At 40.6% G+C, this 16,824-nt stretch overlaps 1 protein-coding gene across 1 annotated transcript in view; it reads left to right on the top strand.

Moving 5' to 3' along the window:
• LOC117042274 (neurexin-3-like) overlaps window positions 1-16,824 on the top strand; it is a 632,640-nt gene that overhangs the window by 402,940 nt on the left and 212,876 nt on the right. Inside the window, exons 11-12 of the mRNA XM_033141809.1 lie at window positions 5,859-6,062; window positions 12,381-12,407. Coding sequence (XP_032997700.1) covers window positions 5,859-6,062; window positions 12,381-12,407 — 231 coding nt within the window. The remainder of the gene's footprint in view (window positions 1-5,858; window positions 6,063-12,380; window positions 12,408-16,824) is intronic.

Here is a 16,824-nt window from a genome sequence, read left to right as displayed (position 1 = left end):
AGCATAGGGGGCATATGCCATGATTCATTGGCCCATAGGTGGTCTTTGTTGCTTTAAAGAAACTCTGTGCATCATGAGTGTCGGCTAAGTGCTGAATCTATTGAGCTTTTTTTATCCACCAGGTGTTTTTTAGTTCTCTGGTTCTTCTTTGAACCTCAGCCTTAGCGTTGGCATACATTTTTTTTTCTTAGTGGCACAGTTTCTATCTCTTTGCCAGATCTGAAACACCTTCCTTTTCTTGTCAATCGTGCATTCAATCTCACTGTCATTCTAATCAAACCAGTCCTGGTGTTTCTTGGTTTGGTATCCAATAGTTTGTTCACAGGGTGCAATAATGGATGTTTTTAGCTTGGTCCAGTGTTCCTCGATGTTATCAGGGAATTCTGAAAGCAGATGGTCCTTAAGAGTCGTTTGGAAGCAGTCCCACTTAATGGGATCTTGAATGGCTTGAGTGTTCATTTTGCGCCTTGGTTTCCTTCCTTGAAGCCTGCTTTGAGGTATAATCTTGATAGCCACTGTAGAGTGTATTAGTCGGTGATCTGTCCAGCCGTCGTCTGCGCTCATCATAGCTCTGGTAAGGAGCACATCACATCGATCTTCAGCATGGACAATAACATAATCTAAGATGTGCCAGTGGTTTGACCGAGGATGCCTCCATGACGTTTTAAATTTATTTTTCTGTTGAAAGAGTGTGTTGGTAATAACAAGGTTGTGCGCTGCACATATCGTCAAAAGTAAGATTCCGTGCTGGTTGCTGTTGCCAACTCCTTCTTTCCCAATAGTCCCAGGCCACAGATCGAAATCTCGCCCAACTCTTGCATCAAAATCACCCAGGAGGATAATTTTATCTTCCTTACGCATCTCTGATAGGACGGTATCCAGCTGGGAGTAAAAAATTTCTTTAATGTCTTCATTGGCATCCAGTGTTGGTGCATAAACACTTATAAAAGTAACCTGTTGTTACTATTTTTTGTTGTTACTGTTTTTTGTGACAGGTGGGTAGCCGTGTTGGTCTGCCATAGTCAAAACAAAACCGAAAATTCTTTCTAGTAGCACCTTAGAGACCAACTGAGTTTGTTCCTGGTATGAGCTTTCGTGTGCATGCACACTTCTTCAGATACAAAAGAAAATAAGGTATCTGAAGAAGTGTGCATGCACACGAAAGCTCATACCAGGAACAAACTCAGTTGGTCTCTAAGGTGCTACTAGAAAGAATTTTCGATTTTGTTTTTTGTGAGCTTTATTTGAAGGGTTGAGAGTTTCTCATTAATGCCAATAGGGACTTCTGACAGGAGCTTCACAAGGTCGTTTTTGATAGCGAAGCCTACCCCATGTTCAGATAGACCAGGGGTCAGCAAACTTTTTCAGCAGGGGGCCGGTCCACTGTCCCTCAGACCTTGTGGGGGGCCAGACTATATTTTTTGGGGGGAGGGAATGGAGGAATCATATGCCCCACAATAACCCAGAGATGCATTTTAAATAAAGCACAGATTCTACTCATGTAAAAACACCAGGCAGACCCCACAAATAACCCAGAGATGCATTTTAAATAAAAGACACATTCTACTCATATAAAAACACGCTGATTCCCAGACCGTCCACAGGCCGAATTTAGAAGGCGAATGGGCCACATCCGGCCCCCAGGCCTTAGTTTGGGGACCCCAAGGTAGACCTTTTCAGAAGAATGTGTAGCCTCCTTTTTATTCCTTCAGTTGTCCCTCGCCTGTTCTTTGAGTCTCTTGAAGTGCTGCAATATCAATGTTAAAATGCTGCAGCTCTCTTGTAATGATGGCAGTTCTGCGTTCAGGACACTTGCTGTCTGTGTTATCTGACAAAGTCCGTATATTCCATGTTCCAAAGTTCAATTTTCTTTTACGGCCGCAAGGTGGTGACCCCACTGGGCACGTAATCCAGTCAGGGGAAAAGGGAGGCAGACTATGTTTACGGCACCTTTTCTAGCCCCTCCCCCTTTTGGGGTGAGCAGAGTGGATCCTAAAAAGGGCTGCTCAGTCATGGATACAGCTGCCCAACTGCCTCGTTCCTTGAGTCAAAACGACTGAATCTGTATCCACCGCCCATGTGCATGTTCATGACTAGGGGCTTCCAGATTTCACGATCCTGCCCCCGTTACCACTTGCCAATCGCTGTGGGGCTTTTGGGGTTTGGGTTGAGTTTTTGGAAGATGCCTGTGCGTGAATTTGTTTTATGTGTGTAGATCAGTGCATGCTGACCAACGCACAGTCTTCGCAGTAGGGCTCTGTTCCAATGGCATGAGTAGTCACGATGAACCAGTAGATCCCATCTGCTGCAGCCTTCATCCACCTTCACAGCCGTTGTAACATACCGCTTGTTATCATCCACCTGTTCTGCTGTTGAGGACTTCTTTGGATCATTCTTTGTCTAGCTCCTTCCCTTTGACCTTACCGCCTTGGGTGACCCTGCTGAGAGTATGAGATTCCTGACGGCTTTGCTCACAAGGGTCATAGGAACGTGCAAGCCCTCTCACAACAACAAGGTGATGATCCAGCGAGTGAGATCTGCACTATACATTAAAATCACTCATATCACTATCATGAATCCTCCCCCAAAATAATCCTGGGAGCTGCCATTTGTTAAGAGTGCTGAAAGTTGTTAGATGACCCCAATTTCCCTCGCAGAGCTACAGTTCCCTGGTAGAGAGGGATTGGTTGTTAAATCACTCTGAGAAATGTAGCTCTGAGATCTCCTAACAACTCTGTGGATGTAGCCTCAATCATACATTATGAAAGCAATTCTTTTCTTGCTTTGCAAATATATGCAGACTGTGTGAAATGCTTATGAACAATATTCCTTTCCCTCCCACTTAGCTACATAAGAGTAGCCAGGCCCTGGGGGCACTCGGATGAAAAAGAACTCCCATAGAAAATCTGTTTTGTTGCAGAATGTGCTTTTCTTCATTATTATTTGGGAGAAGCCATGACTACCGGTATGTTTAAACTGTAAATCAATGTGTAACGCAGCCTAAGGAGTTTAACTTGTTAGCACATCCCACAACCCTGTGAGGTAGGTCACCCAGTGAGCTTCATGGCTGAGAGGAGATTTGAACCCTAGTCTCCCAGGTCCTAGTCTAACACTCTACCATTACCCCACCATACATCTAGCAACACCATCTGTACACATCTCTGGCAACAATGAATGCTGTATATAACCCACACAGGCTATCCTTCCTGAACCAATCAATATACATCTTAAGCAAAGAGTGGGACCACATCTCCCCTATCAATACAATTCACTGGTTTCGAAGGGCTGCCTAATGTTTTCAGATCTCCGAAGCAGCAAAATGGCTTTCACTGTGCTATCTATCTATCTATCTGTAAATAGGAAAGAAAGAAATAAAGAAAGGATTTGGATCCTCTTATTGTCAATTAATCCCCATGCTCACTGGCACAACATGCACTGATACTTGCCAGCTCTACACACATGCCCAGACAGTGGCACAGACAGTTTCAGGCAGGGCACATTCGAGCTGAAGGTGTCAAAAAGAGCCATTTCATGCTCGACTTCACTTCCTAATACAATCCACAGCAAGAGCGGGGAGGTGCGCGCGACTGTGTTTCTTTACATGAAGCCAGAAAGTGTGTGTATAATATAGAGTACATTTTGTTCTACTAGCAGCTGGAAGCGGCAGTATTGGGAGTGCAGAAGTGAAAGCGATTGGAATTGCATTTAGCATGCTGTGCTTTGCTTCTCTGCAGCAGCACCTTGTGAAAAGGGAGCACGGCTTTTCTTCTGTGACCCACAGCTGGATTGCACTCATGACAAATGGTGTGTAGGTGAAGAGGAGCAATAGTTTGTGTGCATCTGAGGAGACTGCTGCGTCTGCAGACTTACTTTACACATCAGTTCAATTGGCTGCAATTCAGTTCACATTTTAAAACAAAGCTACCTAACACACATGTTCCCGTACAATACATGAATCAAAACACAGCCACCCTTCCAAATTTTCACTTCTCTGAATTTTGCAATGCAGTTCTCCAACCAGGTACAAACATGCATATATTTGATAAAGTGTTCATAAAAATGCATATATAAGTAAAAATAACATCTCAACATGGATTTATTTAGGGAACACTGCTTTGCACAGATGTGTCTGTTTGGCAAAACTGCATACAAAATTGTGTAAATTAGGAGAAATTCACATTGAAATGCTGGTGAATTTTCATGAGGATTTCTTTTTTTAAACAAATTGCAAACTGATGTGGAAATAATAGAATTGCACTTTAGTTTTGAATAATGAGAAACTGAGAGAAACTAAAAGTGATAGACAATATGTTTGGTGACTAGAATTTTGATGACTGTGTGTAAGTGTCAGCAAAACACTATAGTGCTGATATACATACTTACAATTGCAGGCATGCCTCAGCCAGTACCCACACAGCTGTCTGTTTATGTTGCAAATCTTTGTGTTAATGCTAAGAAAGATTGGGACAGAGCTTATTCAATATGTATGCATCATCTCAGTATTCGGGGAGTGGGTGCAATTACTCCATGTGATAACACATACTCAGTGAATTTGACCAAAAGCAGATGCCAGTCAACTTGGAGATTATTTTTTATAAAATGTAGAGCTACATTTTTTTAAACCAACCAACCCATGCATATAAACCAAAACTACCCAAAACTGGGGCAAGACAAGCTCCAATCATCATTGTCACCTCCCTCCTCCTGTCTCTCGGAATTGGTCCTACAGGGCAGCTGATGATGGATGTGGCCCTGCAGCAGAGTAGGGAACAGTGCAGATGGAGCAAGAACAAATTCCTAGGCTTGTCTTCCACTGCCTCTCTCTCTCCTGGATTCCTTTCTGCAGGACACTTGGTAGCATGTGACCCAGAGAGGGAGGGGCAGTTCACTTGGCTCCAGAGTAGGCACTTAATGTTGTCTTAACCTGCCACTATATCTCTCCTGGATGCCTTCACACAGAGCAGTTGGCAGCAGATGGCCACGAGTGGAATGGAGCGTCTTCTCACCTTAACTAATCTCTATTGCCTTTAGTTAGCAAGCCTTTCCACTGAAAAACTAGTGATTGTTAGGTCTTTGTTATGTGTGCAATATGTCCTATGATGTACATGGCATCATAAGTTAATTTGTCTCAACTTCCTGTCCTCACACTAAGCATGAGAATAATGAGATGTTTCATCTGAATTTTAACTTCCCTTCACTCCAAAGCTCATGGAAGTAACATTTTTTTAAAAAATAAATAAAACAACAACATCACTTTAAAATATTTTTCAAAGAACCACCCACTAGACAAGTGAACTGTCTAGTAAATCAGATTTGTAGTTCCTTTTGAGGATATTTGGCGAGTCAACATGACCGTGGTGAGGGATTGAGGATTGGAGTGATCATTCTGTGATATTATGGCAGTGGACAAAGGTCTATTGTAATTTTTGACTAAATGTGTTTGAAGAAGAAGATGATGATGAAGAACCCCACCCCTACACTCCCTTTTCCTTCCCATATTAAATAAACCATTACTATTGACCAACTGCAGAGATTAGCTTGATTTGTAGGAAAGCAGATCTTTAACACCTGAGGCAGGTAGAATGGGTAGCATATACTATATTGGAACCAGTTTCTGGAGAAAATGGAAGCTTCGTTGCTAGCACTGATCTAGCCTCCATGTTGTTTTCGGTGTGCAACACGATAAGCTCCACACAACAATACTTCCCATTAAAGATCTCGCGGCCACTTGCATATGGTAATGCATAGCGAAGCAATGTATCTGTGGTGTGTTCTAAGTACTGAGGGATCCTTCATGATCTGGAGGGCACATTGCTGATAGCGATTAATTTTTATTTCCCTTTTCTTTGTTTTCTCAGAGGCATCGATTCTGAGTTATGACGGCAGCATGTACATGAAGATCATTATGCCGATGGTCATGCACACAGAGGCAGAAGATGTGTCCTTCCGCTTCATGTCTCAGCGGGCTTACGGGCTCCTGATGGCCACCACATCCCGTGATTCAGCTGATACCCTGCGGCTAGAGCTGGATGGAGGCCGTGTCAAACTCATGGTCAATCTAGGTATTGTACAGAGATTGCCCCCCTCCACCTCCGGCTTTCAGTTTTGAGCTTGTTTTGTTTTCTTGTCTGTCTCCCCCTTCCCTGCTCCCCCACCCCCCGGTTTGGTTTAATTGAATTATAAGTAGTCGCTGATGTATTCTGTAACAGTATTAATGATGGAGAAATAATTTCTCCAGTGACCATTGCATGGTGATTTTATGTTAATTCCTGGTTATGGGTAGTGTGATTTTTAAGTCTGGTTTTTGTTTTGTTAAGTTTCCTTTCTTGTTCCTGAACTGGTTAGCTTTATGTAAGACATGCTATTCAGTCCATCTTTTGATCAATCACATCCTCATTTGATCCAGCCTATTACTATTCAAAACAGTCAAAAGTGTTTGACAAAAAATGACAAAACCATAGAGGGAAGGGTCTATATAGCTACAGTGTTTTTAAGAGGCCGGTGTTTTATATTTCACGCATTCCTCTTATCACCCAATGACTTTTTGGTTCATATAGGAAGTGTGGTCGTTAATTTTCAGGACTTATGCTACCAAATATTGTACAACATTTTTTTAATAAGCTGACAACTAGGGAATGAATTTCAGATATAAATGAATACGTGCTAATTAAATGGAGGAATATATTCAGAGAGATTGCCTGCCACCCACCTACCCAAGGCAAGGTATGCATGTAAAGAATTTTAGATACAGAAACTTATTTGGATTGCAGAACAGGGGGATGTTAATCCTTTCCCCTAATATTTGCATGCTTGTATTAAATTGTATTAGAATGATGTGTAGCACCTTTTTACATCCAGCCCCAATAACAATGAACAATATACTGCATTTGCTCATAAAGAAAACACCCCCAGTCCCCAAACAATACAAAGAGCACAGGAGACTCCACACCTCTGTTCACTCCTTTAGGCTCAAAGCCCCCCTGCTCCTTCAGTGTCATCCACTCTAAAGTACTGAAAGGAAAATTTCAGTATGTTGCTGCTTTCTCCTCTGACACTGCTGTAACCAGGCAACTTCTGTGCCCTTTTCTCAGTCCATTCGCTGATGATATTTCATATTCATATAAAGTGTTTTCTAGAAATCAAAAAGCTTCATTTTTGTTTCCCAGAAAACAAATGCCTTCATTTTCTGCCATTGGCAGAAGGTAGCAATTATTAAGAGATGGGGGGCCTGGCATAGGCAATATTCTTTCCTCTGTCACTAATGGAAAGTGAAAATGCTTACATCTTGTTGATTATACTTCCCTGCCTCAAAGAAAAGCCATGAGCCATAGCTGTGGATGTTTCTGCTGCGTGTTCTGAGGGCCTCACTTGAGAGGCTGTGTTAAAACCCCAGATGTTACTATGTTCATAACCACTATAAGCTTTTCTGTTGATCAGGTCATGTGATGGCAAATGTGATGTTGCATGAGGTCACCATTGCTCATAATAGGAAACCCAGCCTCACAATGCAACTGACTGAGACACCAATGCTTAACCTTCAGTCCTCCTCTCAGGACTTCCCTAACAACTTCGCAAGATCATGAATGTATGTCAGTTGTTTGGGAGTAGCCTTACATGATCTTACTCATCTAAAAAAGCTTCAGACATAATGGAAATTTGCAGGGGGAAGGGTTAGTGGTAGTGGATGCACATATATTTATTTCAGCACTTTTCATTCAACATGGTTGGAGATGGTCTCAATGTAGAAATGTATTGTGCAGACTTTTAGTTAAGATTTCATGTTAAAATGCACTGCATGGAAAATCCTAAGGATCACCCCGTCTGAAGTTTAGTGGACAAAGAAACTCTAATAAGCCAGAACTTCAAGTCTCTTTTCTTACCTGCTATAACTGCAGCATCACTCTAGCTTTGCTGCAGAAAAGGAGCTTCAGTCTTGCAGGGCTCTGAAGGTGACTTCCAGAGCATTAGCTCAATTATGCAGTAGTGAAGATCTGCAAAGGTTTCAGATATCACTTGGGTTCTGAAACAAATACTCCCCCATAATAATAGCCAAAAATACAATAGATTTGAAGACACAAGTAAGATATGACACCTTCAAAAAAAAAGAAAAAAAAAGAACAGTGTTTACTATCTCAGGTAGTTCAAACACCAATACTTTGGAGGATGGTTCTTTGGACCATTATGATGTAATTATGATGTAGAGAGTTCTGAGAAGTTTTTGAGTCAGGATGCCATTGAACTATAGCTCATATCATCCCAGACCATTGGCTATACTGGCTGGGATGGACGGGAGTTAGAAGTCCAGCAAAATCTGAAGAGCCACAACAGGTTCTACATCATAGATGTAGCCTTGCTCATAATTAACAGATGGTCAAAAACTAGCAAGTAAGTTTAAAAAAAAAAACAATCTGGAAATCACATAGCTGGAATATGAATAATCTGATGTGCCATAAATACATATTGGCAAAGACTGTTTTGAATGGTATAAAATATTCTTGTGCTTGCTCCCCGTCCCCCTCACATTTTAATTCCATTTGGTTTCTCTTAAAAGGTTGTCTGTTTATTAAGGTCTTTTCTGTGATCTCTTTATGCTGTGTATCCAAGTCGTAAAAGCTTCTTTACACCCCATCCGTCATGGTATATCAAAAGATGGTATTCAACCCTTCAAAGGCCTGAAGCCTGCGGCCCGCACAGCAAACAGCCCTTCGAACAGAGTGTACAGAGCAGCCTGCAGGGGCTGGCATATCCTTCTCACCTACACCACACCTTTGAGCAAAAACAGAGAGGAAGGTTAGGTTGATTTGGAGGAGAGGGGGGAAGAGAGTCTCTTGTATCTATATGCTGCTTACTTAAGGAGTAGTTAGACTTTCCCAAAATGGGAGCTTTGGGCAGCATTCTTTGTGTCTTAACAACACACCTCACAACACCTTGGACGCTGACTTTGTAAAGAGTAGATAACCAAATATGAGAGATCTCACTTCTCTGTTGAGAAAGAAGAAGAGGAGGAGGAGAGAGGGAGGAGGTGAAGGGGGGGAGGAGAAAGTGAGAGAGAGAGAGAGACTTCAGTGAGCCACATGCCCCAGAATTTGCCCTGCAGGTTAAAGCATGTGCTGAGAGAATGAGGAATGACCGCTTGTGAAGAAACAGCCACCTTCATTCACAGCATTCTGGTTTGGTTGGCTGGCACTGCAGTACTGCCAAAGGCCCATGCTTTAAGATGAGTCAACTTCTTCACCCCTTCTCCCATACTTTCCCTCCTGCTGGACTGCGGTCAAGCTTCTGCCATGGGGCAGGACCAATGGCTAGCTTGTCTTGACTCAGACTCCTTCAGGGAAGTGGGGTCAGTCATCTCCACTTCCCAATCTCACACTGCGCTAAACATCATCCTTTTGAGCAATATTAGTGACACGTTGGATTTGACAGCCATTCATTTATGCTTCTTTCATATATATATCCAAGCTTGATTGATTCATGGGCCAGCTATCTTCCCCGCTGAAGCCCAATGATGTATGTTCCTTCATTTCCCCGAAGGAAGTCTTGGCTACTTATTATAAAAATTATAATAGAATTGATAACATTTGTAATATCAAAATTTTTGCTGACATCCATCTCCAGATCTCTTAATTTGTGTATGCCAATGATGATGCCGTCGCCTCCCTCTGCGCTGTCACTTTTGCTAATAGCACACCCTGATAGGTATAATCTCAGTTGTATAAACCTAACAGAGATGTTTTATAAGTCAGAGCAAACAATGGAAATCGCAATGAGGAGTGACCAGAGAATCCCAGAGAGTGGAAGGGAAAGTATCATGAGCGCTTGCTCTATTTTGCAGACAATCAGGAATGACAGCTAGGGACAGAATGGCAAACTTAAACAAAGTAAATCCGTTCATAATACCTAAAAGAGGTAGGAAAAGGCTGATCATAACACAACAGTTGGTGAGGGAATCCTAAGCAGTTTCTGCAACTTCAAACAAGTTCCTTAAATGGAATTAATGTGTTATGAGCCTATTCTTTTTACTCCAGTTTTAAACCCATTTTTAATAACCGTAACATTGGCTTAGTTCAGACATCATGTTAAACCATAGTTTAGCATGATGAAAACAAAGGTGGCCTCAGGGTGTTGTATTCCCCGCACCCCCTCTTCCTGCACAGACATGAAGAAGACTATGGAAGCTTCTGCTTCAATTTTAGATCAACCCTAGCTTCTCATGTTGTCCAATCCTAGCAAAATGTGGTTAATTATGATTTATTTGAAACAGATCATCTTCAAACTATGGTTTCTGAACCTGAATTGTTTTAACTAACCATAGTTGAGATTAACAACAGTTAGGATTCAGGTGTTAAACTTCTAAATTGTGTATACAAGCCTAAGGCTTTCCCGAATTCATTCTTACCGCACTCAAGTTTTATTTAGCGGGATGTCCAAGCACAGCCATTTGAGCTCAGAGATAATCTCTCTCTCTCTCTCTCCTTACCATCCTCCTCCTCTCCCCCAGCTTTGGGAAGATTTTTGTTTATAGAAGCACATTTTATCTATGTTGATATCTCATGCCACCAGCACACATCTGCAAAAGGGATATAGCCACCTCTGTGTGGTGATCGTACCAAATGCTCAAGGACTGTTTGCTCCCACTTTTCTGTTGCGGTTGACGACACATGACAAACCTAATCGCACGAAACCAAACCCATATTTTCTTACGAGAAGATCTGCTGGGAAACAGACTCTCTAAAGCTTCACTTCTCCTGATTGGTTTATTCCTGATCACTCAGATTCCTTGTCATCTTTTCCTCTCACCTTTTTCCAAAATAAAAAATGCATTTTATCTCATTAATATGAAGGACTGTCCCGTTCATTGGGTATTAATTTGTTCCACTAAGCATAGAGTAGGTAGCACCATCCACTCTATTTCATGCATTCTTGAAACATACAGCATCCTCCACTGTCCAAGTTTCTGGCTATCCAACATTATGTATACATACCACACATAACATGATATATAGTCTGGATTGCTGGGACTGTGAAACAGTGGCTCTTGACCTTAAGAATTAAGAGCCCTCCAGTGAAATTCACTATCTGTCTTGCATCCTGTTTTTATTATTATTATTATTATAGCCTACATTTTAATGCATTTCCCGCAAAACCAGCTTCAATTTGAATTCAGAAAAAGAGTGACATAGCTGCAGTTTAAGCTGTTAATGTGTACACAGCCTTTGGGACACTGTACCAAAAGCAAAACATGTTTTCAGGATTACCTTGGTTCTTTTTCCTTCTTTGTTTTTATCCATTTGTACTATCTGAAACATCTGAGTGAAGCATATAGAGTTGGCAAAGATGACCAGACCTGCCTCTGCACTGCCTATTTCACCTTCTTCCTGAATGTTGTAGGTGCATCATTCAGTCCTAACATTCAGACAGAAAGGTGAGACAGGGCTCTGAAGAACTGGCTGTCTGTCTGTCTGTCTTTGTAGCAACTGCCCCCCCCACCCCAAATAAAAAAAATACCCCATTCCTCCAAACTGAACTGAAATCTGGGCTGGGCGTTCGTGCGGTTAGCTGTTTGCAAGTGGCCATTTTATGGTAGGGAACAAGGGGCACTATGTTAACCCTTTCCTCATCTTGGAGAACAGTGATGGCACACATTTTTTTTTTCTTCTCCCAAAGAATTTTGGGTTATTGCAAAGGGAACAGACCTGTCCTTAACAGTGGTGGAAAGGGTTAAGTATTGCACCAGCAGATTTTTCCAAGCCAGTACTCTAGGTATACTGTCGTGTAGGTGATGTATTTATGAGGTGACACATGGGTAATTAAAAAAAAAAGCAGTGTAAAGCTTGCCCTTCTTAAAAGAATCCTAGAAGGTATGTATATATATATATATATATATATATATATATATATATATATATATATATATATATATATAATGGGGGAAAGACTGGCATGTTGAAGGATAATATATGTTCCTAAGTGACATATCAGCTATTTTCAATTAGCAGTTATTGATCAGAATCACTAGATAATATTCAATGCACTCTTTCCCCAACTTGCCACATAGTAGTATATATATATATATTTTCTCTCCCTCTCTCTCTCTCTCTTTCTGTTCTGCTCTTTTTTCTTTTCTTTTGCACATACATACACTCATATGCACAGAGACATACACACAGTTCTGGGTTAGAGACATGGTTCTGATATTTCTGTAGAATATACTGTAGCTATGCAGCCATTCCTGAGTTTGTACAGAATGTATATAAATATAAAATGGCCACATCTCTTTGCATGTGTCTGTCCCCGGAAGGGTGGACTGATTGTTTTTGGATGTCTGCAGCTGTTACCTTGAAGGATGCAATTTCATCTTTCATTTATTTTTCCCCATCTAGACTGTATCAGGATAAACTGTAACGCCAGTAAGTTTCCCCTCAAGTTTCATTTTGTTCTCTATAAATATATATTTAAAAGAAATTAACATTCTTTCCATTGCTATTTTAGAAACTGTTTCTTCTTTTCAGTTCGCTTTAAGAAAATGCTTTGGGATTTTGTAGATTTTGAAGCTCGGGGAGGATTTGAGTATGGCTCTATATATGAATGTAATGCGTGTGAAAGATTTCTCCAGGGGCAAATGAAATGTTATATTTCCCAGCTTCACAGACGAGCATCCAGGGAATGGGAAGAACTGAAAATGTATTTCAGTAGCTTTCCGCTTTCATGGGAAAATATCCTTAGAGGCAGTTTTAATAACAGGTACTGTATGCACTTCTCCACTACAACAAATTTGTTTTATTGTGACAATAAATAAAGAAATAGTTTGGGCCACAACTGTGACTGCATTGTCTGATATTTCATTGGTATCCGTTATTTGTGTGGGGTTATACATTAGATTAAAGAACAAATTATGCTCTTGAATGGGGAGGAGTTCATAAATACTCAGATTGATCATTCTACCATCTTGCTTTTCATGCCCCTCCTGAGTAGTGAGCCTTCCCCAACCAGATGCCCTCACAATGTTGCTGGACTATAGCTTCCATCAGCCGCAGCCAGCATGAGCAGTGGTCAGAGATGTTGGGAGTTGTAGTCCAACAACCTCAGGAGGGCATCCGGTTAGGCAAGTCTGAGCAAGAAGGTCCAGGGGAGCTTTTCAGGCCTGTTGCAGCATCTTGTTTATTTACAAAGGCACAGACAATTAGGAAGGAACCCCCTAGGCAAGCAATGCTGATGCTTAGAGCAACCCTCAGTTCCCCAAAGCAATAGCCCCCCAAACCCCAAACCTAGTACTTTCTCTGGATAAATTAAAACTGCAAAAAAACACAAAGTTTTCCAGACCTGCTATTTTGTTATGACAGATGCTTGATTTTTTGTTTGCAACAGAAACATGAATACTTAGCTATGATGCATAGAATAATGCTTCCTTCTTTCCCTTCCCTTCACACATCTTATTGATAGTGGATATGGGGATTCCTCCTGTTCCTGTGTCTATTATGTGAGGCCAGAATAAGAGTAAGAAATATATGCAGTAATAGCACCTTCATATCTCTTGGTATACCTAGTAGCTTCACCTGGACTTTTTTTCCAAGGAGAATGCTCAGTTGGTTGAAGTTGGCATTAAATGGTTTCCTTACATTGTGCTTGAAAGCGTGTCATGTGAGGAACTGTACTATGGCTGTCATCCCATCCTACTTTACCATTCACAGAAAATGTTTCAGTTAGATCCCCAGCTGCCAGGATTCTGTTAGCATGTAACAAGGACTGCTAAGAGTGGGAAACAAAGCTTTCTTCCCTCCCAAAGAAGAAGAAGAAGAAGAGTTTGGATTTGATATCCTGCTTTTCACTACCCGAAGGAGTCTCAAAGCGGCTAACAATCTTCTTTCCCTTCCTCCCCCACAACAAACACTCTGTGAGGTGAGTGGGGCTGAGAGACTTCAGAGAGAAGTGTGACTAGCCCAAGGTCACCCAGCAGCTGCATGTGGAGGAGTGGAGACGCGGACCCGGTTCCCCAGATAACGAGTCTGCCACTCTTAACCACTACACCACACTAGCCCACATCTCTGTCACTTAATAGGAAAAGGTCAAGGAGAGAAACAGGGAATCTATGGAGAGACTATCAGAATTCTTTCTCCAACTGGAAAAATATTCATTGTTATCAAATGTTTTTTTGTACAAGTTTCCTCCTGAGCACCAGCATTCGATTAAATAATTTTGCTTTCATGAATGCTTAATTACATGGGCTTTTAAATATTTATTATTTTAGTACATTTCTCCTTCAAATATTCTTACACACACACACACACACACACACAGTTTTTAAACAAGTTTGGACTGGGCTTTTATGAATAATAATAATAATTTTATTTTTTTATTTTATTTTTTTAATAAACTTTATTGCATCATACGACATAGCTTTACATTACAATACTCATACACCAATACAAATATAACAAATACATTCTGTTTATATGTAAAGGAAAAGGCTTTGTACATCACAAATAAATTAGCCTCTATCATTTTGGTTACTATTCTCGGTGTTTATCATTTAAACTCAGTCATCCTTTTATTTATCTCCATCAAACCCAACCTATTATGTTATTTACAACCCCATATGTAAGGCTAAGTGTAAAAAAAAAGAAAAAAAGAAAAAGGAGGAAAGAAAGAGGAAAAAAAAAAAAAAAAACCACACACACACCAATAAACCAAGGAAAAAGAATAGATTAAAAAATGAAGAAAAATATAGGAAAAAGAGGAAAAAAAAAAAAAAAAAAGGAGAAAAGCCCACCCCCCTTTGACTTCCTGTCGAACCCGTCCGCATGGCTAACTCTCATTCACGAGTGTAGCCCATATGTTTATCTCTCTTTATATCCATTCTGCGACACTACATTATCTACCAGTACCGAATTTTAAATTCCTTGCCCTCCCTTTTTCTTCCCTTCCATTTTACCAAGGTTACTGAAAAGCAATCATTTGTATCTGCCCCCTGCTGTATTTCTTAACGTACGCCGTATATCTAACCCAACTTTCTTGAAAATTCTGCTTTGATATTGTTTGTTATCTGGGCCATTTCTGCTAATTCCTGCAATTTACTTTGCCATTCTGAGATTGTAGGGACCTCTTGTTCCTTCCACCTCCCAGCAATTAGGATTCTGGCAGCCGCTGTGGCATACAGGAAGACCTCTCTCAGGTTCTTTGGTATTTCTTTGTCCATTATACTTAGTAACATAATTTCTGGTTTTTTTTGGGAAATTAATTCCTAATATTTTTTTGAGTTCATCGTAGATCAGTCCCCAAAACGCTTTTATTTTCTGGCATGCCCACCACATATGGAACATACCTCCATTACTCTCCCCACATCTCCAACATGCGCTGGTAACTCCTTTATATATCTTTGACAATCTTAAAGGTGTTAGGTACCATCTATGTTGAACTTTCATCATGTTTTCTTTTATACTTGACGAGACTGTAAAGTTCATATTAACCTTCCATAGGTGTTCCCATTCGCTCATCATAATAGGCCGTCCAATATCTTGGGCCCATCTTACCATAAAGTTTTTAACTGTCTCCTCCATTACTTCCCACTCTAATAAAAGCTGGTAACTTTTCGAGATTGTCTTGTAGTTATTGTTTATTACCTCCACCTCTAGCTTTGTTGGTTCACTGGGGAATCCTACCTTTTTGTCCTGTTGAAAGACTCCGTATAATTGATGATAATCCAGCCACCCACCCAATTGATCTTTTATTTCCTCATATTCTCTTAACCTAATCTCTCCCTTATCTTTTATTATTAACGAGTTGTATGTAAGCCAGCTGGCCTTCGTATTTGTTCTTTTGACTGCTTTTGCCTCTAAGGGTGATATCCATTTTGGGGTCTTAGGTTCTAATAATCTTTTGTATTTCTCCCAAGTTTTATATAGCGCGTTCCTAAAGATGTGACTTGTAAAGTTTTTATGCACAGCAGATTTACCGTACTGTAAATACGCATGCCAGCCGAACCTTAGGTCGTGGCCTTCTATATCTAACAGTTCGTTATCGTTAAGAAGAAACCACTCCTTTAGCCATACCATACATACAGCCTCGTAATATAATTTTAGATCGGGGAGACCAAATCCACCCCGATCTTTCCTATCTATTAAGACTCTATGTTTTATCCTTGGCCTCTTGCCCGCCCACACAAATTTTGATAATTCCTTCTGCCATTCCTCTAGACAAGTTGTTTTCCCAATTACTGGGATGGTCTGGAATAGAAAAAGCAGCTTAGGCAGGATATTTAATTTAATTGCCGCTATCCTTCCCAAAAGTGAGAGTTTCAATTTATTCCATAATAATAAATCTTTTTTAATCCCTTGCCAACAGCTCTTCTTCAAAGAGGTTGATGTTTTTATTCGTTAGCCATATTCCCAGATACTTAATTTTAGGGTATACTTTGAGTTGCGTTACCTCTGCGATTTTATCCCTCTCCTTTGTTGATATATTTTTCACTAAAAGTTTAGTTTTATTATGATTCAGTTTGAAGCCAGAAACTCTGCCGAATTCTTGCATGACGTCCAAAGTTCTTACCAGGCTCTCTTTTGGATCTTCCGTGGTTACTATCAAATCGTCCGCAAAGGCCTTTAATTTGTAACAGTTCCTCCCCAAATGAATTCCTTTAATATTCTTATCTTTTCTTATTTGGTTATTAAGTACTTCCATGGTCAATATGAATATCAGTGGTGATAAAGGGCATCCCTGCCTTGTCCCTTTATTAATCTCGCACTCCTGGGAGATGTCGCCATTTATAATAATTTTAGCTTTTTGCTTCCTATAAATTGCACTGATACCATTGCAGTAATTGGTCCCCAT

Source organism: Lacerta agilis, chromosome 1 (genome assembly GCF_009819535.1).
Source record: "Lacerta agilis isolate rLacAgi1 chromosome 1, rLacAgi1.pri, whole genome shotgun sequence".
Classification (NCBI taxonomy): Eukaryota; Metazoa; Chordata; class Lepidosauria; order Squamata; family Lacertidae; genus Lacerta; species Lacerta agilis.
This window is presented reverse-complemented; position numbering and strand designations above follow the sequence as displayed.